Source organism: Oryctolagus cuniculus, chromosome 8 (assembly GCF_051225735.1).
Source record: "Oryctolagus cuniculus isolate XC-2025 breed Fujian yellow rabbit chromosome 8, ASM5122573v1, whole genome shotgun sequence".
Classification (NCBI taxonomy): domain Eukaryota; kingdom Metazoa; phylum Chordata; class Mammalia; order Lagomorpha; family Leporidae; genus Oryctolagus; species Oryctolagus cuniculus.
The window spans coordinates 124,171,033-124,196,588 of NC_142874.1; the positions used below are offsets into that span (position 1 = coordinate 124,171,033).

General features: G+C 44.3%; 1 protein-coding gene and 1 pseudogene across 3 annotated transcripts in view; one reads left to right on the forward strand and one right to left on the reverse strand.

The window, feature by feature from the left end:
- MOB1B (MOB kinase activator 1B) overlaps positions 1-16,215 on the reverse strand; it is a 73,121-nt gene extending 56,906 nt beyond the window's left edge. Inside the window, exon 1 of one of the 2 annotated variants that reach the window (XM_070048045.2) lies at positions 15,883-16,215. In XM_070048045.2, coding sequence (XP_069904146.1) covers positions 15,883-15,896 — 14 coding nt within the window. In that variant the 5' untranslated portion in view covers positions 15,897-16,215. The remainder of the gene's footprint in view (positions 1-15,882) is intronic. The other variant, XM_008267766.5, reaches the window with a different exon arrangement.
- Positions 16,216-17,354: 1,139 nt separating this feature from the next.
- LOC100356732 (ribosomal biogenesis factor pseudogene) lies at positions 17,355-17,848 on the forward strand (annotated as a pseudogene). The gene has a single exon (XR_016212123.1). The product of XR_016212123.1 is annotated as a ribosomal biogenesis factor pseudogene (transcript).
- The last annotated feature ends 7,708 nt before the right edge of the window (positions 17,849-25,556 follow it).

Genomic DNA, 25,556 nt, shown 5'->3' on the forward strand with positions numbered 1-25,556 from the left:
AAAAAACACTACGCTGCAGAGTTGTCTCAAGGGATAGAGACCAGAAAGTAAATTACTAGTGCAATGTCTGACCAAAGATCAATAAAATCTATTTATTGCTTTTGTTTATTCCTTTGAAAGGCAGAGACCAAGTGAGGTTGTCAGCTGCTGGTTCACTCCCCAAATGCCCCCCACCCCGGCTAGGCCAAGACATAATAAGGAGTCCAGAACATAATCTGGGTCTCTCACTTGGGAGAAGTTCCCGGCTACTTCAGACATCATCTGGGGCCTCTGAGGGTGTGCATTAACAGGAAGTTGGAATGGAAAGCAAAGCTGGAACTCAAACCCTGGCACTCTGATAAAAGATGCAGGCATTTCAAGTGGATTTTTTTTTTTTTTTTTGACAGGCAGAGTGGACAGTGAGAGAGAGAGACAGAGAGAAAGGTCTTCCTTTGCCGTTGGTTCACCCACAATGGCCGCCGCGGCTGGTGCACTGCGGCCGGCGCACCACGCTGATCTGATGGCAGAAGCCAGGTACTTATCCTGGTCTCCCACGGTGTGCAGGGCCCAAGCACTTGGGCCATCCTCCACTGCACTCCCTGGCCACAGCAGAGAGCTGGCCTGGAAGAGGGGCAACCGGGACAGATCCAGCGCCCCGCCCGGGACTAGAACCCGGTGTGCCGGGGCCGCAAGGCGGAGGATCAGCCTAGTGAGCCGTGGCGCCGGCCGTCAAGTGGATCTTAACTGCTGCACCAATTGCCCAACCCCACTTACTATCATTATTTAACTCAGGTATTATTTGTTTCATATGGCAAAAAACTTGACTTTTGCAGCTGGGTATCTAGACTAGAATCACTGACCTGCAGAAGTGACAGTTCACACTATCTAGGACTTAGCAATGTTCTCCAGTATCTGGAATGAGTTCTAACTCTGGCCATCTAAACTAAGAAAAGACAACATAGGGGCCAGTGCTGTGGTATAGTGGGTAAAGCTGCTGCCTGCAGTGTCGGCATCCTATATGGACACTGGTTTGAGACCCGGATGTTCCACTTCTGATCTAGCTCTCTATTATGGCCTGGGAAAGCAGTGGAAGATGGCCCAAGTCCTTGGGCCCCTGCACCCGCGTGGGAGACCAGGAAGAAGCTCCTGGCTCCTGCCTTCGGATAGGCACAGCTCTGGCTGTTGCGGCCATTTGGGGAGTAAACCATCAGATGGAAGACCTCTCTCTCTCTGCCTTTCCTTCTCTCTCTGTTACTCTGACTTTAGAAAAAAAAAATGTTCTATGGGTAATAACTTCCAGAAATTATAGTTTTATCTTGGTAATAAAATTTTTTTAAAAAAGAAAGAAAAAGAAAGCATAAATAAATGAAAACTGTCAAAGAGGAGAAAAAAAGAAAATCCATAACTAAATGCAAAAAAATTCTCCCCTCTTTCTCCTACTTTTCTTTTTCTGAACTAAGTGGAATGCAAGTTTCAGAGCTGCCATTTAAAAAAGCAACAGGAGCTGGCATTTGGCCCAGCAGTTGAAGATGCCAGAGTTCTGTATCAGAGAGCCTGGGTTTAGCACCCAGCTCCAGTAGTCTGCTGATGCAGACCCTGGAGGCAGCTGTGATGGCTCAAATGGCTGTGTCCCCTCCAGCTGTGCAGAACACCTGGACTGAGTCCCTGGTTTCCAGTGTCAGCAGGTCCACCTTGGCCACTGCCGGCATTTGGAGAGTGAACCACCATCTGAGGGCTCTCTATCTCTGTATCTTAAGTAAGCAAATAAAACTCTTTTAAATGTTGAAAAAGACAAAATTATAGGCTAGCAGGGCTCTACACACACAATTATGCAGAGTATTTGCTGATAAAATGGTGAAATATTCTGAGTTGTCATAACATGTAACTTATTAGTGCTTTTAATGGTTTTACTTGTAAATACTCAAAAGCAGCAAGCATACCATAAAGGCATATTCTTCCTATGTACTAGCAATTGGACACTGCAGTTTACCTATGGATTGGGGAAAGAGTTACTAAGAGAAAAAACCCTTCATTCAAAAACAATCCTGGGGGGTCCAGCACTGTGGCGTAGCAGGTAAACTGCTGTCTGCAGTGCCGGCATCCTATATGGGCACCAGTTGGAGTCTTGGCTGCTCCGTATCCAATCCAGCTCTCTGCTATGGCCTGGGAAAGTAGTAGAAGATGGCCCAAGTGTGTGGGCCCCTGAACCCACGTGGGAAATCTGGAGGAAGCTCCTGGCTCCTGGCTTCGGATCAGCTCAGCTCCGGCTGTTGTGGCCATCTGGAGAGTGAACTAGCAGATGGAAGACCTCTCTCTCTCTCTGTATCTCTGCCTTTCAAATAAATAAAATAAATCTAAAAAAAAAAAAAAAAAAAAAAACTTTACATGTGTCGATCTTAGATAAAACAAATATTTTCCTAAAAGTTATCAATATTTTTAAAAGAATATAATTTTAAATTATATTCTGGGGCCAGCGTTGTGGCAAGCAGATTAAGGCCCCAGCCTGCAGCACCAGAATCCCATACGGGCGCTGGTTGGAGTCCCAGCTGCTCCACTTCTGATCCAGCTCCCTGCTAATGTGCCTGGGAAAGCAGTAGAAGATGGCCCACGTCCTTGGGCCCCTTTCAAAAAAATAAATAAATAAATCTTTAAAAAGAGTCAAAGAAGCTAAGAGGCTTTCAGAATTGTTTTTCTCAGTGGTACGAAGACATCAGAGATCCAGAGAAATGGGCACTGTCGTTTATTGCTACTGGAAATGCACATTACACGAGCAGATTAGAAGGCAGAACACATGAGCCTGGTATATGCCAATCTTTTAAGGAAGGTATCTACAGTGTTTCTATAAAGCCATGCAATAAAGATCCAATAAACAGGTGCTCTAAATCTTTCTGTGCATAGCATCCACTTCTTATATTTTCCTTAAAATCTTTAGAAGGGGGAAATTAGAGCAAAATGAGGCAATCACTCCCACACCCACCATCAAAATATTTGAAAATGTCATTGATTTGTTTACTTCCAGGCAATGTACTAGGTGGCAATGTACTAGGTGGCAGATTAAAAACTGTGGCTCACTTGGCTAATCCTCCGCCTGCGGTGCCAGCACACCAGGTTCTAGTCCCGCTCGGGGCACCAGATTCTGTCCCAGTTGCCCCTCTTCCAGTCCAGCTCTCTGCTGTGGCCCAGGAGTGCAGTGGAGGATAGCCCAAGTCCTTGGGCCCTGCACCCGCATGGGAGACCAGGAGGAAGCAGCTGGCTCCTGGCTTCGGATCAGCGCAGTGCGCTGGCCACAGCGCGCCACCAGAGCGGCCATTGTGGGTGAACCAACGGAAAAGGAAGACCATTGTCTCTCTCTCTCACTGTCCACTCTGCCTGTTCAAAAAAAAAAAAAAAAAAAGCAAATAACTCTAAGGGGGCCAGCCTCTGCCTACAACACCAACATCCCCTAGGGCACTGGTTCAAGACCTGGCTGCTCCACTTCTTTGTTGTGTGTGTTTTGTTTTGTTTTTTTTAGATTTTATTTTTTTTTAACTTTTATTTAATGAATATAAATTTCCAAAGTACAGCTTATGGAATACAATGGCTTCCCCCCCAAGATTTTATTTATTTATGTGAGAGGTAGAGTTACAGACAGTGAGAGGGAGAGACAGAGAGGTCTTTCCCCAAATGGCTGCAAAGGCTGGAGCTGCATCAATCCGATGCCGGCAGCCAGTTGCTTCTTCCGGGTCTCCCACGTGGGTGCAGGGGCTCAAGACCTGGACCATCCTCCACTGCTTTCCCAGGCCATAGCAGAGAGCTGGATCGGAAGTGAAACAGCCGGGTCCTGAACTGGCGCCCATATGGGATGCCAGCGCCGCAAGCGGAGGATTAACATAATGTGCCAGGGCACTAGCCCCTGCTCCACTTCTGATCCAGCTCCCTGCTAACGCACTGGGAAAGCAACAGAGGATGTTGGCCCAAATGCTTGCACTGATACGGGAGACCTGGAAGAAGCCCCAGGCTCCTAGCTTCAGCCCCACCCAGTCCCAGCTGTTGCAGCCATTTGGGGAGCAAACCAGCAGATGGAAGATCTCTCTGTCTCTCCTTCTCTCTCTCTCTCTTTTTTTTTTTTTTTTTTGTTATTTCTTTTTTTTTCTTTTTTTGTATTTTGTCTCTCCTTCTCTCTAACTCAGCTTTTCAAATAATAAAAAAAGAAAGATTTAAAAAAGAAAAAACAAATAGCTTTGAAACTGCCCCATCTTCAAAGAGGTCACACATACTGTGATGGGGAGTATAATATCTTTCTGAAAAGGGTTATGGTAAGGTTTGAACATCACTGAAATGGTATCTAACAAATTGGGAAGGGGGCACAGGCCAGGAAAAAGCAGTTTCCGAACCAGAGGAATGTGGTGGAAAGGGTAGCCCAGCCAGAACAACTAGAAGAGCATTTACAAAGGCAGAAGAAACGCAAGCTGAAAAAAATACCAATAAAATGGCTGAGCCCTGGGGGTACCGTGTGATTGAGGCTGCAGTGGTCTGCACACACCATCTCTTCCATGCTTTGGAGTTCCGCCAACCACTTCCAGCCCATTCCAATCCCTACCTGAAAGTCCCAACTACAGGAAGTGGGTGGGCCAAAGGATCCCAGTCACCCCTTTTCTTTATTAAAAAAACACCATGCTGGGTGGAAGAGAGCAGCAAAAAAGCCAAGAACTAAAAACACAAGATCCCAAATCCACCCAGTCAAAATGGCCTCTGCCAAAAACTATGGAAGCCTAGATCTGCAAAATCCCCTCTGTTTTGAGTAAGTGAACACACTACAAACATTTTAAAACTGGTATAAACATCAACTGAAACTCACACCTACACCTTAAGGAATGTGTATACTTGATGCAATATCCAAGATGTTTAAGCCATTAGCCAGAGGAAAAACAACTAGTAAGAACATACATCTTATCTTTTCCTGAACCCCTTTCTCCTCTTAAAGCTAGCACCCAACACTTTGCTTTATTTCTTCTTCTTCTTCTTTTTTTTTTTTGGACAGGCAGAGTGGACAGTGAGAGACAGAGACAGAGAGAAAGGTCTTCCTTTGCCGTTGGTTCACCCTCCAATGGCCGCCGCGGCCGGCGCACCACGCTGATCCGAAGGCAGGAGCCAGGTGCTTCTCCTGGTCTCCCATGGGTGCAGGGCCCAAGCACTTGGGCCAACCTCCACTGCACTCTCTGGCCACAACAGAGAGCTGGCCTGGAAGAGGGGCAAGTGGGAAAGAATCCGGCACCCCAACCGGGACTAGAACCTGGGGTGCCAGCCCCAACACTTTGCTTAATAATACATGTTTACTCTATTATGTAGCAATACCATGCATTTGTAAGATAACTAAACAAAAGCTGGAATGAAGAAAGAGTTTCATGAACAAAGATAAGGACAGTTCATACAGCACTCTCTGGTTTATAAAGAGCCTCCACATGTATCCTGCCATTCAATTCTCACAGTAACCCAATGGAATAAGCATTACTTTCTGGCCCCTGCCCCCCAGTAGGTAGAGGAAACAGAGGCTAAGGAATTAAGTCATCTCACAAGGTTAATGGTGACCAGGTCTCCTCTCTCACATACCACTGTTTCTACTAGAACAACCTTCAGTTAAGAAAAAAAAAAAAAAACTAAAAACATATTTGCCAAGTAACATACTAACATACTGGAAAATAAAATGGTGAGCAAACCCTCCAGAAATTTACAGTCCAGAAGGAAAAAACATAGTTAAAGAATCATTATAAATAATTACAAGTGTGCAGACAGTAAGATAACATATATTTAGGCTCCTACAAGGGGCTTCAAAGAATCTCTCAATCAGAAGTAAAGTTACAGCGAATCTCAGAGGCAGAGTTACATTATATTAATTATTACATTGAACATGTAAATCAAAATAGTCATTTACCCATTTACTATTTTTTTAATTAATTTATTTATTTAAAAGTCAGAATTACACAGAGAGAAGGAGAGGCAGAGAGATAGAGAGGTCTTCCATCTGCTAGTTCACTCCCCAGTTGGCTGCAACAGCCAGAGCTGTGCTGATCCAAAGCCAGGAGCCAGCAGCCTCTTCCAGGTCTCCCACGAGGATGCAGGGGCCAAGCACTTGGGTCATCTTCCACTGCTATCCCAGGCCACAGCAGAGAGCTGGATAGGAAGAGGAGCTGCTTGGACTCAAACCGGCACCCATATGGGATGCTGGCACTGTAGGCAGCAGCTTTACCTGCTATGCCACAGTGCCGGCCCCTCATTTACTATTGTCTAAAGTTTCTCAGACTTGAAAGGTACTTTCCAATCACCTAGGAAATCTTACTAAAATATTTTCTTTGGGAGGGAGGTACCATATCATTTTTTGTTTTGTTTCATTTTGTTTTATGGAAAAATGACCATTTCACCCATATATAAACTTTAAAGTAATTACAGATCATTAAAATGGTAGTAATATAACATTATTTTTTATTTTAAAGATTTATTTATTTGAAAGTAAGAGTTACAGAGAGAGGGAGGGAGAGACGGAGAGAGAGATGTTCCATCCACTGGTTCACCCTCCAAATGGCCACAATGGCCAGAGCTGGGCCTATCTGAAGCCAAGAGTCAGGAGCTTCTTAGAGGTTTCTGACACGGGTGCAGGGGCACAAGCACTTAGGCCATCTTCTGCTGCTTTCCCAGGTGCATTACCAAGCAGTTAAATCAGAAGTAGAGCAGCTGGTCTCAAATGGGTGCCTTTATGGGATACCAGCTTGCACACAACACCACAGTATTGGCCCAGTAAAACATTCTTCATCACTGGCTTGACAAAGGTTTAAGACAAAGTTTTACAAAACTGCATGTGCAACAATACTGATACACACAGGCTTTTTCATTTTTTTAATAAATTTTAGCTCCCACATATAAGGGAGAACATGCGGTATTTGTCTCTGTGGATGGCTTATTTTACTCTACACACTCCGGGTGTGTCCATTTGGATGCAAATGGTAGAATTTCATTTTTTATGATTGGATATTTTACTCTGTGTGTGTGTGTGTGTGTGTGTGTGTATATATATATATCACATTTTCTTAATCCATTCATCTGACCATTGGACACCTTGGTTGACTCCAAATTTTGGCTGTTGTGAACATTACTGCTATAAACATGGTGGTGCAGGTATCTCTTTGATACAATGTGTTCAATCCCAGTAGTGGGACTGCTAGATCATATAACAATTCTATTTTTAGTTTTTAAAGAAATCTCCATACTGTTTTCTACAGTGGCTGCACCTACATTCCCATGAAGAGTGTGTAAGTGTTCCCCTCTCCCAACTTCCTCACCAGCATTTGTTGCTCTCTTTCTTTTGGATTTTGGCCATTCTGACAGGGGTGAGGTGATATTTCATTGTGGTTTTGATTTGCATTTCCCTGATGGCTAGTGATGTTGAGCATTTCTTCATATTTGCTGGCCATTTGTATTTATTCTACTAAAATACATTCTAATCCAAGGGTTTGGACCCTGAAATCTTGCATTTCTATCTTCCTCCTAGGTGGTGCCAAAGCTCCACACTTCAAAGGTCTAAAGCAAACCTCTTAAGGACAATACATTGGTCTCCTCAGTTCTACAGGTATCTTCTGTCATCAGAGGCCAAGAGCAGCTTTTCTTCTGCTATATAAAATGACAGTAATAGTGTTTTCCTGAGTGTTGAATGACATAAGCAAGTCAGAGGGAGTGGTGTTTGGTTCAGCAGTTAAGACACCACTTGGGACACACACGTCCCATATCAGAGTATGTAGATTCAAGTCTCGGCTCCACTCTAGATTCCAGCTTTCTGCTAATGTGAACCCTGAGAGGGAGCAGGTGATGGCTCAAGTAGTTGGGTTCCTGCTACCCACCTGAGAAACCTAGATTCAGTTCTCAACCCTAGGCTTCAGCATGGCCTGGCCCTAGCTGTTATAAGCACTTGGGGAGTAAGTTGGTGGATGGAAAATCTCTCTCTCTCTCTCTCTCTGCTTTTCAAATAAAATGACTACTTTCAAGCCTTCAAATAATTTTTTTAAAAAGGTGAAGATATCTCTAAGCAAGTACTCTTCTCATCAAACAATATAGTATCAACATCTTATAACTATGTTTCCACTTCAGAGAAAGCTAAAAAATCATTAAAGCTCACAAAGTACATTCTGGTTCATAAAAATCTAGCAATTTAAGCACTGATTTTTTTATTTAGTTGGATTCTAACTATAATTAGAAATATGGTTTTAAAAGAATGTTTGGTTCTTAAAAATTTGCCTTTTTTTAAATGAAAAACTGATAAGGCTGAAAAAGAACTGAATAGTCTGACTGAGAAGACACCATTGAGAGTCCCTAACAATAACTCAAGACTTACAAGCAGCTGACCTCATAATAATGCTGTGTAATCAATTTGTTATTCACTGACTCCAAAGCACCATTTCAGAGTTGCAAATACGAGAGCCAACTGAATGAACATTTGGCAGGGATGGGGAAGGCTTAGTGAGAATGAAACTAGGCATATGTGAGCAAAAACCATAACCACGGGGAGTTTTTGAACAAAGAGCTATTTTAATAGTTAACTCTAGAGCTACAGGGCTCTAGCAAACAGATTCTCTACAGAGCAGGAGGGTCACACTACTGTTCATCTGTCTGGAATAGGATCTGAAACACTTAGATACCAGAAAAAGTACCTTAAAAACACTTTCTGTCTACTGTTTCGACTAAATTATTCTTCCTTTACACTGAGTTACACTGTTACCTATTTCCACAAAGGAACCACGGCATAAAAAATATTTCTTCTAATAATCAATACTACATTACTACTACTATGATTACTGAGGTATTCTTAGTCATATTTCCATTTGATAACATAAAGTCTTAGCCAAAAATATAAAACAAAAGCAACAATTAAAGAAAATTTAACCTTCAATTACAAATAATAAGGCTATATGGTCATGAAGTAGTTAGACTATTACCCAAATAATGTTTGCTCACTTGAGTTCTAACCTCAAAAACTCAAAGCAGCACTGACACACACCATGATATACCTACTAAAATTGGCTACAATTTAAGTTTCCAGAAATGGAGAACATGTTTACAAAAAATAACAGCCACTAGCAATCATCACACTACAGAGATGTCAATAATAAAGTGTGCATCACTAATGTACACAAGTGCAATACGTTGAGCAAGGCCTTTGCATTCACTGCATCTAATCTTCCCAACAGTTCTGCAGTATTGTTCCTAAACTCAAGATTCATAAGAAAAAAAATCACTGTCACATGCAAACAAAACAGTTTCACAACGCACTCATCCCTAATATGGTTACAGTACAGGCCCACACACGCCCCAACGAGAGAAGTTGGGGCTATAAAGTGGGTGGACATGTAGGATAGCCAGAGAAAAGAGAAAAGCTATAAAGAGGGACTCGGTAAGGAAGTTCCATGAGGATGAGAGGAGTCAGATTTCTCAAGGACAAAGAAGTAGAAAACATGAAAAGAAGAAGGTTAGAATAAAACCTATGCGATTGGCTTAGAATTGAAGCTGGCGCTGTGGCTCAGAGGGTTAACACCATGGCCTGAGGTGTCGGCATCCCATGTGGGCACAGATTCTGGTCCTGGCTGCTCCTCTTACGATCCGGCTCTTGGCTGCAGCCTGGGATGGCAGTGGAGGATGGCCCAGGTCCTTGGGCCCCTGCGCCTGCGTGAGGGACTCGGATGAGGCTCCTGGCTCCCGGCTTCAGATTGGCGCAGTTCTGGCCATTGCGGCCAGCTGAGGAGTGAACCATCGGATGGAAGACCTCTCTCTCTGCCTTTCCTCTCTCTGTGTAACTCTGACTTTCAAGTGGATAGGTAAATCTTAAAAAAAAAAAAAAAAGAATTGAAGGTAGCTGTGGGAACTGATTTAATATACACAGGTAGATACAGATAAGTATATATTATATGTATGTATTTTTTAGTACTGTCCAATGATGGGGCCTAGGAGCAAGCAACCTGTTGTAAAAAGCATACCTCAGGGGCTGGCGCTGTGGTGCAGTGGCCTGAAGTGCCAGCATCCCATATGGGTGCCAGTTTGAGACCCTGCTGCTCCACTTCCAATCCAGCTCTCTGCTGTGGCCTGGAAAAACAGTACAAGATGGCCCAAACGCTTAGGCCCCTGCACCCACATGGAGGACCTCTCTCTCTGCCTCTACTCTCTCTGTGTAACTCTGACTTTCAAATAAATAAATAAATCTTAAAAAAGAAAAAAGCATACCTCAGGCATACCCTGTGGCATAGTACTAACACCACTACTTGGGACGCCTGCATTCCATATCAGAGTGCTGAGGTTTGAGTCTCACTTCCGCTTCTGATCCAACTCCCTGCTAATGTGCACCCTGGAGGGCAGCAGATGACGGCTCAGATATTTGGGGCCTTGCTATCACATGGGAGCCCTAAATGGAGATCTGGGTTCCTGGCTTTGGTGTGGCCCAGCCCTGGCTGTTGTGAGCATTTGGAGACTCAATCAGCAGATGGAAGATCCCTTTCTCTTTGTCCTTCAAATTAATGAAAATAAAATATTTTTTAAAAGAACATTGTTTTCTATATTATTCTCCATTGAACAGAACCAAGGTACTCAAAGAAACAGACAGTCACAGAACTGGGGCAGAGAATGTCTGGGATATTTTGTGCAGAAAGCAAAGAAGTACTGAGAGAAAGATAGGAACAAGCCAAAGGATAAAGAAGCTGGCTTGAACAGAGTTCCCACCAGCATAAATTGGGACAATTTGAGCACCCAAATAATGGTTGTTACAGATTACAGCTCACTGAGTAACACAGAAATCCACATGTTCACACTGTCTTAGTCCATCTGAGCTGCTATAATAACATATCTATTCTCAGTAATATATAAACAACAGAAATTTACTGCACATGGCCCTGGAGGCTAGGCATCCGAGATCAAGGCATAAGCAGATTCTGATGTCTGGTGAGGGTTGTTCCTTACAAGCCATGTCTTCCGGGTGTCCTCACATGGCAGAGGGCAAAGAAGCTCCTGAGGGAGTTGAGGCACCATCTTCCATTTTTTTTAGATTTATTCATTTATTTATTTATTCTGAAGGTAGAGTGACAGAAAGAGACATCTTCTATACTGGTCTACTCCTCAACTGCCTGTAATAGCCATGGCTGGGCCAGGCCCAGGCCAGGAGCCAAGAACTCCATAAGGACAGGAACCCAAGTACCTGGGCCATCATCTGCTGCCTTCCAGGTGGACTAGCAGGAAATTGAATTTGAAGCAGAGTTGGGACTCGATTCCAGGCATTCCAATATAGATGAGGCATCCCAAGCAGCAGCCTAACCCACTGTGCCACAACACCTATCCCTTCCTCACGCCTCTTACCTAAGGGCATTAATTCCAATCACCTCCCAAAAGCCCCACCTTCTAATACCATCCATCACCTTAGTAATCAGATTTCAATGTATATGCTTTAGAAGGATAGAAACATTCAGACCATGGCAAACACGGATATAAAAAAAAATGAATAAATGAAAAGAAGGTTAAGTTCTTCCTTGAGGTAAAACTATCAACTAATAAACTTAAAAGAAATGACAAAATTAGACAAACACAGTAGTAATAACTTGGACAAGATGTTGCAGTGGACACTAAAACTAGTGGATAAAAATGGAATGAGGAAAGGGATAGTCATAGCATATCAAAATACTGACTGCAAAGAGGGAAAAAAAGAGATCAAATACAGTGGAGAATCTTGGTACACATCTCAAAGAATCAAAGCTAACACCACCAAAACCAGACAAATACGTAACTTGTGTATCTACTAAGATGCAATAAGAAAAATACACATCCCTTCTGTAGTATTCTTGTCCCAATGCATAACTCAACTGCACAAGGAAACATCAGACAAATTCAAAACGAGGGACATTCTACAAAATGACTAACCTGCAATTCTTAAAAATGAGAAGGGCAAGGAATTCAAGGAAAGACCAAGGCAATACTTCAGTTTGAAGACACCTGCAGACACGTAATTGGATGCAACACATGACTCATGACAGGACTCTTTCACTGGAGATGACGCTGTTGGAGCCACAGATAAAATTCTGTGGGGTTTCTGAAGAAGGAATGCGTGCAGTTTCCTCGTGTGGTTCCTTGCAACCTTTATGAAGGTTGGGAAATGTTTCACAATACAAAGGTTTTTTAAAAAAAGTTATTGGCCGGCGCCGTGGCTCAATAGGCTAATCCTACGCCTGCAGCCCCAGCACACCAGGTTCTAGTCCCAGTCAGGGCGCCGGATTCTGTCTTGGTTGCCCCTCTTCCAGGCCAGCTCTCTGCTGTGGCCCGGGAGTGCAGTGCAGGATGGCCCAAGTGCTTGGGCCCTGTACCCCATGGGAGACCAGGAGAAGCACCTGGCTCCTGCCATCGGATCAGCGCGGTGCGCTGGCCGCAGCGCACCGGCCTCGGTGGCTATTGGAGGGTGAACCAACAGCAAAGGAAGACCTTTCTCTCTGTCTCTCTCTCTCACTGTCCACGCTGCCTGTCAAAAGTAAATAAATAAATAAATAAAGTTATTTATTTATTTTGCAAGTCAGAGTTACAGAGAGAGAGAAAGAGATCTTCCATCACTGGTTCACTCCCCAATTGACCACAACAGTAGATGAAGCCAGAAACCAGAAGCCAGGAACTTCATTTGGGTCTCCCATGTGGGTACAGGGGCTCAAACATTAGGGCCATCTTCTGCTGCTTTTCCCAGGCCATTAGTAGGAAGCTGGATCAGAAGCGTAATAGCCAAGACATAAACCAGTGTCCATCAAGGGTGCTGGCAATCACAGGCGGTAGCTTTACCCCCTACACCACAATGCCAGCCCTGTCACAGTAAAATTTTAAATCACTTCTGCAAATGAACAGATTTCACAGCCACACTTATACATAATTAAAAGATATCTTAGTTGATCTAAAACAAAAATAGAATGTTGGATAAAATGAAGAGTTGAAAAATATATAGGACTCAGCTTGACATTCCTAACAGGTACGATCTTTTCATATTTTTCAAGAAGTAATGCATAAGTGGGCCAGCGCTGTGGTGTAGTGGGCTAAGCCTCTGCCTGTGGTGTCAGAATCCCACATGGGCACCAGTTCAAGTCCTGGCTGCTCCAATTACAATCCAGCTCTCTTCTGTGTCCTGGGATAGCAGTAGATGAAGGCCCAGGTCTCACCTCAACCCACATGGAGAGACCCAGAAGAAGCTCCTAGCTCCCGGCTTCAGATGGGATCAGCTCAGCCTAAGCCGTTGTGGCCATCTGGGAAGTGAACCAGCATATGGAAGACCTTTCTCTCTGTCTCTCCCTCTCTGTCTGTAACTCTACCTCTCAAATAAAATAAAATCTTAAAAAAAAAAAAAAAAGAAAAAAAGAAGTAACACAGTATTGCAAGTAAGTGTGGTATTGCAAGTAAAGCTGCCACTTTACTGAGGCCAATCTGCAGCATATTCAATGCTCTGTCCCTGCCAGACCTACACATTCAGTCAGTGCCAATTTATCTTGAACATTCACAGAAAAGTTACACAAGGTATCACTCCTGCAGATGATCTGGCAGCCTCTGAAGATGTCCTAATCTACCTAGACTCCCAATCCAAAAACTGCGGTACTTCCTTTATTTTTTTCCATGGCATGACTTTCTAACATTCTATATAATTTACTGATGTTTAGGGTTTAGAGTCACCCACCAGAATACAAGGTCTAGTAATGCAGGAATTTCTGTCTGTTTTGTCAAGAAATGATACTCAGCGTCTACCTCAGTGTCTGACGTAGCGAATTTTTTTTAAATCAATAACTTTTTCCTTCTGTCTTACAGTCCTCAAGAGCCATGAGTCATCACCTTTGTAACTGTCCTGCATCGCCCTTACTTCCTCTGCTCCATCCACTTAACAGAAGCCTTCCCAACAAGCTTCCAAGAACTGCAGGAAAGTATCTGAACTCAATCTTTAAAGTCTTCCTTTCTGAGGTCATCTTTCTAGTTCTTGGTATAGAAGTTGTATTCAAGAAACCGTAACAAAAGATGAAGAAACCAAAACTTTGTTCTTTCATTTCCAATAATTATTTCTCGGTGATTTTAACTACCTGGGGACAAGGATCAAAACCAAAAATATGGAATGAATGTTTTTGAACTATCAAGGACATAGGCTAAATATCCTAAGAATATACTAACTGCTACATGTCAGCTGACTCAAACACTGTGCCTCGAGCAGTGCAAACCCTCTGAGGTGCTATGTACATTAGTTACAGCAAGACTTTCTAAATGTAGCTAATATCCTTTAGGAGAAATGAACCAATCCAGAACATTTCTGAATCTATTAAACACTAAGCCATGTAAAAACAGGACACTATTGTATTTGCATTCCAAAAAATAGCACCAGAACCTTCTGCATCCTCTAGTTTCAGCCAAATACAGCTCTCCCCTGCTTCAACTAATTTGGTTTATGAGTTCCAAAAGACACAAGCCCATCAGACGCAGTCATGGGCAGTACATTCATTGCTATTTGAAAAGCACCTTTTAAATTCTTAAAGAAAATAAAGCATCAGCAATGTAAAATTACACTCAAGATGAGAAGCTTCAAGCTAAGGTTGCCTGGATATATTGGTTAGGACTACAGTAGGAAACAAAGACTTCTAAAAAGGCACCCAGTCCCCTCCTCTAGCACTATTTCAATCTTACAAATTCAGAATCAACGTCCAGGATAAAGTCTAAAAACAGGGCTTCAGGCTGACAAAAGCCAGGTCCCCTACGCACATGGAAAATAATAGCCAGTTTGCGGGCAGTTAACCAACCGTCCGTGATCGCTCGATAGACACGCTAAAAAGAATTAATATTGTAGATATAATCCACGTGGAAATAAGGGTGAATTAAAACATCAGGATTCAGATGCCAAGGGGAGGACTAAAAAGTAATGGGCGACTGGGAAGTAAGTGCAATCAGCCCAGAAAACAATCTTCCAAAACGCTTATCTCGTCCACCACAGTGAAGGAGTGTACGGAGTCGGTTTCCAACTCCCACTTCACACTGGCTTTCCAAACGCAGAGGAACCACGGAGGAACCACAGCGAAGCCTTCAGGAGAGTTATTCCTCGGGGCGTAACCGGAGGCCCGCCTGCTGCCTCCACACCCTCATCTGGCCGCCTCATCTTTCCGCCCTGCCCTCTCGGCCCCCTTCCGCCCCAAACTCTTCTGGAATAAGCGATAAGTACAGCGAAATAATGACCAGCACTCAATGAGACTCTACCGATGGCATCCTCCAATGAGTCGCGCAACAACCCCCTGGGGGGACCTAACCAACACTGTGGCATGCAGGCAGCTCCAGATACCCCTGCCCAAGACCCCAGGCTGTCACCGGAGAAGGACTCCGATCCGCATCGGAGTTACAGCCACAGGGCTTGTCCCCTATCTCCCCACCCCTAAGGCCTAAGAAGGAAGTTTACAAGGTCCCGGCGTGACAGGGGAAAGAGCAGGACGCTCAATCTTCCGTGCCTAGGACGCAGAAACGAGACGGAGCCCGACGGGAGTGGGCGGTATCTAGGAAAAGCGTGCGGATAAACAATCGCCGGCAGGAGTGCGAAGGCAGCGCTCGGGCTGACGGAGAAATCGGACACACACACACACACACACACACACGCACACAGCCGGGAGTACCGGGGGAAACAGCCTCCTGAGGCTCGGGGACTCCACGCGCGGTACAAGCCAGCCGAGGCGGCGGCGGCGGCGTCCCGGGAGCTACAGCTGCAGCTCCGGAGCTCCGCCCGGGGGGCAACGTCCGGCAGGGCAGCGCGGAGCGAGGCCACCGGGCCGGGCGGGACGGCGTGCAGGCAGGCGGCCGGGGCCCGCGGCCCAGGTCGCGCCCAAACAAAGCCGACGCGCGCAGGGGCCTGCTACTCACAACAAGAAGCTCATGTCGGCCGCGGCGTGGGCTACGGGCGCGGCGATCGCAAGGCCTCAGGGGCGGCGGCGGCCGGGGAAGCGGAGGACAGGCGAGAGGAAGGCAGGCGCAGAGTAGGAGGGCAGCGCCGGCTGCTCGGCGGCCGCAACTTGCTGGGCTTCGCTGGTTCCAATGGCAGGCAGAGGGGGCGGAAGTGGGAAGCGCAGAGCGTGCAGCGCTCAATGGGAGGAGAAGCTAAGGGAGGCGGGGAAAGGGCCGCCCGCCGGCTCCTCTGACACCGCGCCGCTCCCAGGCGTCCACTTCCCCAGGCCCCTGCCACCCTCACTAACCGAGCTCTCGCGAGAGCCGCGCGCGCCCACCCGGCGCCTCCTGCTGGGCCCGGGGTCGCCGGCCTAATGGTCACCTTTGGGCCCAGGGAGCCCTTTGCCCCCCCAGGCCTGTCCGCCAGGTCGGGGGTCGCGGGCAGAGCGCTAGCTGGGCTTCACGGTCGGGGAGGAAGTGGGCGGCAGCTCCAGGAGGCCAGGGTCCTGCGGAGAGGGACTGAAGGGCCACCGGGGTTCTGCCCACCCTGAGTGCCCGGTCCAAGGTGAGGTGAGGCTATGCAGTCTCCTTCTCTGCCAGTATTTAAGGTCAGGGAATGGTTTGGATGTGGTTCTGCCCGAAGAGAGGAAAGGGGACTAAATGAGCTTTCAAGGTCGCTGCCCTGTGATGGGAGCATTTTAAAACCCTGAATTAGGTCAGGGTCTCTGGGTCCCTGTCTGAACTGGCAGGCCAGGCGGTCATCAGCTCCTGGGGAAACTGAGGGAGCCCTGGGGAGAGCTGGAGTCACCACGGACACTACTAGCAAGGTAGGCGGGTCATCATCAGAGACAACACTGAGGCGGGGCGAAAGCCCCCGGTAAATGCAGGGTGAGGTGCAAAACATGCTGGAAGCTAGAAAAAATTCAGTCTCACTTATGGAAGCACTTTTGTTCTCTCCTAGTTAAGGGGCCCAGAGCAAGGCTTTATGTTCTAAGAATGCGCCTGCGGCATTGTCAATTTGAGGAGGACTATGGGTACCTGTTTGTTTTATGCAAGAGCTGTCCATGTTACGGACACCCATCAAATCCACAAGGTCTCAAAGAATCCCAACAAAACAAATGTGCAGATATTAACCCGCCTTTGACTTAAAGTTCCAAAGGGCAGAATACACTTGAAGGAGATGCAAATGTGAACTTTATTTTCTTATATGTCACATTATTAGTTTAGGCATGGCGATAAAATAGTTAAAAACAAAAATAGAGGAAAATATTGAGATCTCACACTATTAGGGGAACTGCAGAGGTCACTGGAATAATTTGAGAATTACAGGCCCAAAACATGCCACAAAAGGAGGAAAGAGGAGGACTGAGCTAAATATAATAAAAATCATGGATTTATTATGTAAAACCCCTGTGTTTGAAATATTCCTATACTACTTTTTTTAAGAGTTATTTATTTATTTATTTGAAAGTCAGAGTTAGAGGGACTATGTGCGTGCAGATGGCGTCACCTGGACCTCCAGCTGCAGCACGCGGGGATTTAAGACAATGGCCAAGAACAAATTAAGAGGACAGAAGTCCAAAAATGTATTTCACATAGCCAGCCAAAAAAACTTTAAGGCTAAAAACAAAGCAAAACCAGTTACTACTAATCTTAAGAAGATAAACATTGTGAACGAAGACAAAGTTAACAGAGTGAACAAAGCTTTTATAAATATACAAAAGGAACTTGCAAACTTCTCAAGGGGCCTTTCTCTGGAACCGTTACAGAAAGAGCTGATTCTTCAGCAGAGTCATGAAAATGAACCTGTTAATGTTGATGAAGCTACAAGATTAATGGCTCAGTTGTAATGCAGCATGATGTGATGGAATTCCCCCCCCCCAAAAAATTCAATAAATTGTTTTATACAAAAAAAAAAAAAAAAAAGAAAAGAAAAGAAAAGAAAGTCAGAGTTAGAGAGAGAGAGAAGAGGTCTTCACTCTCCAGTTGGCTGCAATGGCCAGAACTGGGCCAATCCAAAGCCAGGAGCCAGGAGCTTCTTCTGGGTCTCCCATGTGGGTGCAGGAGCCCAAGGACTTGGGCCATCTTCTACTGGTTGCCCAGGCCATTGCAGATAGCTGGATCAGAAGTAGAATAGCTGGGACTCCAACTGGCACCCATATGGGATGCCAGCACTGCAGGCAGTGGCTTTACCTGCTACACCACAGGGCCGGCTCCAGTAGATGCATCTTGTGATCCTGAATCTGGAGAAAGACCAGCAGAGGAAAGAATCTGCAAAAATCTCTACCGTGTACTTTTTCAAACCACTAGGAGAACTGCCTAGAATTAATATCTGGAAGAGCTTAGTTATAGTTGTCCTAAAAATGAGGGGGATGTCATGTTAACAATACAGAATAATTCTAGATTAGACTTTAAATCAAACAATGGCTATCACCTAAAATGATGTAGCATGTCAAAAATGTTAGGAATTTCAGAATCAAGTAGAAGTTATCTTCAAACAAATATAATTCGAATTTCTCTTTCACCAATCCATATTTCATGCCACTCTTTTGAAGTTTCGGTTTCAAGAAGTTACTGTCGAATTCCAGAAATTGCTTTCTGAGGTAACGTGTGTGTCCAGTGTGGTGGTTGTGAGATTGCATTGTGGACAGGGTCCAAAGGGCAGAAGGTGATGGTACACCCATCAACCTCATCCTCAGATACTTGCAAAGTAGATCTGACACTCAGATGTGACTGTGTGAGCGAGTGCATGTGCAGAGAAAAGGCTGAATCATTGGTTTTGATGAGTACATGAACCTCATAATGGACCACGCAGAAGAGATTTATCCTAAAACAAAGTCAAGAAAACTGTGGGATCATGCTAAAAGGAAATAGTTATACTTTGCTACAAAGTGTCTCCATGTAGAAATGATCAATAAAGTTAGAAATTATTGAGAGGGCAATACAGTTTTTGTTTTTTAGATGTCCTTTATTGGGAGTAGTTTTTGTTTTTGTTTTTAAGATCTATTTGTGTATTTCAAAGTCAGAATTACAGAAAGAGAGGAAGAGACAGAGGAAGAGAGAGCTCTTCCATGTGCTGGCCCACTCCCCAAATGGCCACAATGGCCAGGGCTGTGCCAGACCAAAACCAGGAGCCCGGAACCCCATCTGGGTCTTCCATGTGAGTGCAGGGGCCTGCCCAAGGATTTGGGCCATCCTCCACTGCGCTTTCCAGGCACATTAACAGGGAGATGGATCAGAAGTGGAGTAGCTGAGACTAAAACCGGTACCCACATGGGATGCCAGCACTGCAGATGGCATCTTAACCCACTGAGCCACAGCACCGGCCCCAGGCATATAGTTCTTTTTTTTTTTTTTTTAAATTTTTGACAGGCAGAGTGGACAGTGAGAGAGAGAGAGAGACAGAGAAAAAGGTCTTCCTTTGCCGTTGGTTCACCCTCCAATGGCCACTGTGGCCGGTGCGCTGCGGCCGCCACACTACGCTGATCCGAAGCCAGGAGCCAGGTGCTTCTCCTAGTCTCCCATGTGGGTGCAGGGCCCAAGCACTTGGGCCATCCTGCACTGCACTCCCGGGCCACAGCAGAGAGCTGGCCTGGAAGGGGGGCAACTGGGACAGACTCTGGCGCCCTGACCAGGACTAGAACCTGGTGTGCCCGGCGCCGCTAGGTGGAGGATTAGCCTATTGAGCCGCGACGCCGGCCAGGAATATAGTTCTAAAATACTTGTTCATATAGTTTTTATAGCCCTTATGCTATTACAAAAAGACAGTAAATACTGTGGTATTATTATTAAAAAATTTATATTATTAAAAAAATTAACAAAATCTGAATGAAGCCATTTGTTTATGAAGCAAAATTGCTAACATTTTGTATTCTGTCTGCCAATTTTTTGAAGAATTGAATTATACTACAATGTGGACAAAAATAGAATATGAGTAGGTGTATGCCCTCAAATGCCTTTATTCATTTAGGTTGCTTTCTTGTCATAATAAGCATGTAAATATATTTAGAGAAATGGGTAAATAATTATAAATATGGTAAAAGATCTGAAATACAGTGACACAATGGTGTTATGAATGTGGAAGGAAGAAGTTAGGTTAGGTTAAGAAAGGTCCCTGTAAAGGAGGTTAGATGTTTACTGAAACTTGGAGGAAGAGAAGCCAGCCTGGTGGAGGGAATAGTAAGTGCAAATGCCCTAAGAGATGAAAGAGCTTAAAGTGTTCTTTTGCCTGATAGTTTAGAAGGAACAAGGGGTAGAGTGGCATCAGTTGGGGCCAGAAAGGTAGACCAAAGGCAGGTTGGGACTCACAGACCTGGATAAGACATTTGGATGTTATTCTAAGAGCATCTGAGAAGTCAGCATTGAATTAAGATAGTAAGAGCATAAATTAAAATAATCTGAATAATACTTTTCTTTTTAAATTTGGAAAATTTCAGACATACTCACCTGGGCAGAGATTAGTATAATGACTCCATCACACAACTTTAACAATTATCAGCTCTTGACCCCTGATTAATATTTTGGAATGATAACTCTCATTTTTTTTTTCTTAAAAGATTTATTGGCCAGGAGCCAAGAGCTTCTTCTGGGTCTTCCCATGCGGGTGCAGGGGGCAGGGGCCCAAGGACTTGGGCCAGCTTCTACTGTTTTCCCAGGCCACAGCAGAGAGCAGGATCGCAAGTGGAGCAGCAGGGGCTTGAAAAGGCACCAGTAGAGGATGCCGGCACTGCAGTCGGCGGCGGCGGCTTTACCAGCTACACCACAGTATTGGCCCCCACCTCCTTTCTGGTAGATAATAAGCTGGAAGCAATTTACATGTTAAAAGGAAAGCTAGATTACTGAAATAGTTCAATTGTTTCTTAGGAACAAGTTGTAATTTGATTTGGGGTGGTGTTACTAATCATAGAAAAAAGGAATTTGTAATGTGGAGGTAAAGCCAAGAGCACCTGGTGATTGGTTGGTTGATTGTGGAAGTTGTGGAAAGGAGGGAGACAAGAATGACTCCTGTGTTTTCAGCTGTGGCAACTGATTGATGATGCTGCCATTTATTAAGATAGGGAAGATGTGGATCACAATTCTAAGGGAAAACCAAAAAAGTTCCATTTGGATGTTGTCGCTCCCCCTCTTCGTGGAGGAACGACACTAAACCCTGCCTAGGTTTCCTATCCGAGTCACGGCACCATTGTGTCTCCTAGGCTTCCTATCCGAGTCACGGCACCATTATGTCGCTCCCCGTCTTCGTGGAGGAACGACACAGGACCCTGCGCTGTTCTTTTGTCTGCTCAGCCCTCCCCGGGTTTGCTGCTGGTTCTTTCCGGGTTGGCTACCGATCCTTCCACCTCCGTGGAAGGGCGGTTCCCCCTGCCACTTTCCCCACTTCCGCGGGGGAGCGGCACACCGCCGGCCGGCTCTCTCGGGGGCTGCTCAGATGTTCCTCAGGTGTTCCTGGTGCATGTTGTCTCTCTCCTCCTTTATAGTCCTCTTCCACCAATCCCAACTCTGCTACCCACACGCCGAGCACGCTGCTCTCCTCCAATCAGGAGCAGGATCAGCTCCTGCAGGTCATCACTCAAGTTGGCGAGAGACAGCTGCGTAGAAGCTGTTTCCTCCTCTCCCAGCACCATATTGTGGGAGAGCAGATGCATAGAATAAGTCTTAATTCGAGTAACTTAGTCTAGTCCGAGTTGCTCCCCACAGATGTGTTCACATTGAGATGTCTTTTAGACATCAAAGTAGCAATATCTGTTGGAGTTTTGAGTACTTCATGAAGCCTGAGGAGACATCTGAACTGTAGATAGGAATGCAGGCTTCCTCAGCAAGTAAATGATATTCAAAGCCAAGGATAGGCTTTTGAATAGAAATTTGTGTGCCACGTAAGAGTAACTTAGAAAAATGTCACCTCTAAGACTCTGTTTCTCCTTTCTTTACTTCTCTCTCCAGATATCTGATGCCTGACAACCATCTTCCTCTTCTCCCTCAATTTTGTTTACATTTGCTTTCTCTAAAAGTTAGGATTTCTACTACCTGAAGGAAAAGTATTCATAGTAGCTTTCTAAAATACAAAGGAATCATATCTACTGTGTTATTTGATATGTCATTATTCCCATATAAAATAACACCAGTTAAAGACAAGTTTCCATATAGTAGATGAGGAGAAATTTCTCCTTGTGGAATTATTTAAATTTTTAAAAAAATGAAATAGGAATGACTGAACTAATAGTAGAATATCAGTATTTTCGCAACCCCTCCTCAGTAGATGCATCTAGCCTCTAGTGAATGATCATCAATGGTTGTTGGTGTCACAAGACAGATAGCCAGAGTTTATGTTTCCTGATAAAAGTATGTATTATCAGGGCTGGCGTTGTGGCATAGTGGGTAAAGCTACCACCTGAGACACCAGCATCCCATATGGATGCCCGTTTAAGTCCCAGCTGCTCCGCTTCCCATCCAGCTCTCTGTTAATGCCCCTGGGAAAGCAGCAGAAGATGGCCCACGTACTTAAGCCCCTGCTATCCAGGTAGGAGACCCAGATGATAGCTCACATAGTTGGGTCCCTGCTACCTGTGTGGGAGACTAGATTGAGTTCTAAGCTCCTGGCTTTGGCATAGCCCAGCCCCAGCTGCTGCAGGCATTTGCGAAGTGAAACAGCAGATGAGAGATCTCTTCTCTATGTTTTTCTGCCTTTCAAATAAATAAGTAAATTTTTAATTTAAAAAAAGAAGACTTACAACAAAATAGAAACTGAATCTGATCATGCCTCTAGAACCAATTTATCAGTTTGCAAGAAATACAGGAAACAGAGAATGTGCTAAAGAATGTGTTAAAATTACACCTGTACCACATGGATACAATCAGCAAAATCCAAACTGTGGAGAACCTAAGCAGAATCCAATTTCTTCAGTAAATACATTGCAGGGGGGAAAACAGCTGAAGGAGAAACCTAGAGGCTTAAAAACTCATAAGAAAATCAACTAATTGAAATGTGTGGACTCATTTGCATTCTGATTCAAACAAACTGTGAAACAACTGGAATAAATCCTCCTGACATTTATAAGACACTGGAAATGTGGACACTGGGTGCTTTTTGTGATGCTGATGTTGTGATTTTGCTTTTTTTTATAACCCTTAGCTTTTAGAAAGATGAAATAAACATGGCTGGAATTTGTTTCAGATAGACATGGGAGAGGAAGGTAAGAATATAGATGAAACAAGGTTGTCCATAACTTGATAATATTTGAAGCCAGGTAGTGAGGACATGGAAATAATTATGCAATGATGACAACCTTTGTTTAGCTTGAATTTTTTCCATGATAAAAAGAAAACAAGCAAAGAACAGCCTCCTTTTTGGGAAAATCCTAGAAATTCTATCAGTGATAAGGATTTAAAAGTTGTTGAAAATGGGCCGGCTCCACGGCTCATTAGGCTAATCCTCCACCTGTGGCGCCGGCACACCAGGTTCTAGTCCTGGTTGGGGCACCGGATTCTGTCCCAGTTGCTTCTCTTCCTGTCCAGCTCTCTGCTGTGGCCCGGGAGTGCAGTAGAGGATGGCCCAAGTGCTTGGGCCCTGCACCCACATGGGAAACCAGGAGAAGCACCTGGCTCCTGGCTTCAGATCAGCGTGGTGCGCTGGCCGCAGCAGCCATTGGGAAGTAAACCAGGAAGACCTTTCTCTCTGTCTCTCTCTCTCTCTCTCACTGTCCACTCCGCCTGTCAAAAAAAAAAAAAAAAAAAAAAAAGAGAGAGAGAGAGAATAGTAGATACTGAATAACAAATACTAGAAAAGGTATACCTGGACAACAAATCCTTAATAACTTGATGAAATGCATTCTGTTGTGTGGGAATGTTTAGATTGATGTGATAATTATTCCATCTAATTATTTTATTACACAAGATTGTTTTTCTGGATGCAACTTACTGAGTATTTCCAATGGGCCAATCTCACTAAGCTTTTCATATAATTTTTTTTGTTTCATTTATTCCTTATACTGCTCCACAGGTTGATTTTAAGTGTTGTTTACCCCACTTTATAGATAAGGAAGATAATGCTAAGAGGTTATGTAACCTGCCCAAGAGCACAGCTAGTTTGTAGAATCCCAACAGTGTAAAGATTATTTCTCTTCACTCTGCCCCTCCCTGATGGACTAAAGTAGAAAAAATATATATTCTAAATGAATTGTTGCATGCTATACAGTCCAGAAATTCAACCTGAGCTTTATTGGTGCTCTTTAGATTTTAATTCTGTGTCTTGCTTCATTAAAGACAAACCAATGTGAGTCTTAATTGCTTCTCAAGGACAGATTAATTTGACATAGTGGAGCGTAATGGAAGCATGAAAATCTTGGTGTCTCTCAGTGCATTCATTTATCACTAAAACCCACAAAGTGTGCAAACACAAAGCTTCTTATTTCCTGTTTAAAATGAAGAAGGCATCTTTCATTGACCAAAAACTCAACCCAGTACCCTCGCCCTTGAAACTGTGCATTCCTTGAAGATGAGGTTTGTGCAATAGAAAGCTAGCTTTGAGGGAATGATAAGAGTCTCAACAAGTATTTGTCATCTACTCTGGACTTTAGTGAGGTCATGAAGTCTGTAGGTCATTGGGAAATACTAGCAATCAGATAAGTAAACACAAAGTTAGAAATTACATACGCATTATGAAGGCAGGTTCCATGTTGTATATGAGTATATATTATATCTATTTTGACCTTACCTATTTTGGTGGTCAGAGAATTGCATCATTTGTTTTCAGAAGTGAACAGTGTGTATGTACTCCTTGCACTTAAATTCCTGTTGCATTCATAAAAGGCATAATTTAATAAAAGTTTTGTTTCCTCACTTATCATTACCAACTTACTTTTGATGTTTTGAGGCATCGTTGCATAGAAATTTATTTTTGTCTTTGAGAAGCCAGTCTTTTAAAACTTAACAAAATGGTTTTTTCTTTTGTTTATTTGCGAGACAGAGACAAAGAACTCTCATCTATTGATTTACTACCAAAATGCCTGCGTGGCCAGCGTGAAACTAAGGCAGCAGCCAGGAGCCAGAGCCAACTGCTAGGAACTCCGTTCTGGTCTCCCATGTGAGTAGCAGAGACCCAGCAGCTTGAACCATCCATCATCCACTGCCTCTCAAGGTCTGCATTGGCAGGAACCTAGAGTCAGGAGAGGGAATCAGGAATCAACTCAGACACTTCAATTTGGGAGACAAGCATCTTAACAGCTAGGCCAAATGCCTGCCCCTAGAACTTTTTTAGAAAGTTCTTTTTTAGAAAGTTCAGTATAATTTTGAGGGCTTTAGTCATTAGGGGGAAAAAAAGGATATAAGATTTCTTTCATGGACCTTGTACTTGCTCAGTAAATACTGAGTTGAAGTTCTTGGTCTGTCAAGTTTACTTCTGCCTCCTATTGTTTTTTCCAGTATAACCACGTAGCCACTTCTTCAGTAGGCTGCATAGAGTTGAAGAGAGAGGGACCTTTTTGAGCCTATTGAGAGCTGCTTTTCCCAAATTGACAGGACATTTCCAAGGTTGAAAAGTCTAAAATTAACTCCACCAGCTGTGTTTTGGTTTGCTTCATATAGCTCATGGGCTCTGGAGGCTCAATCTGCCAGGCTGGCTTGCAGCTTCAATCGCTCTTAAAAAGTTTGTTTGCCAG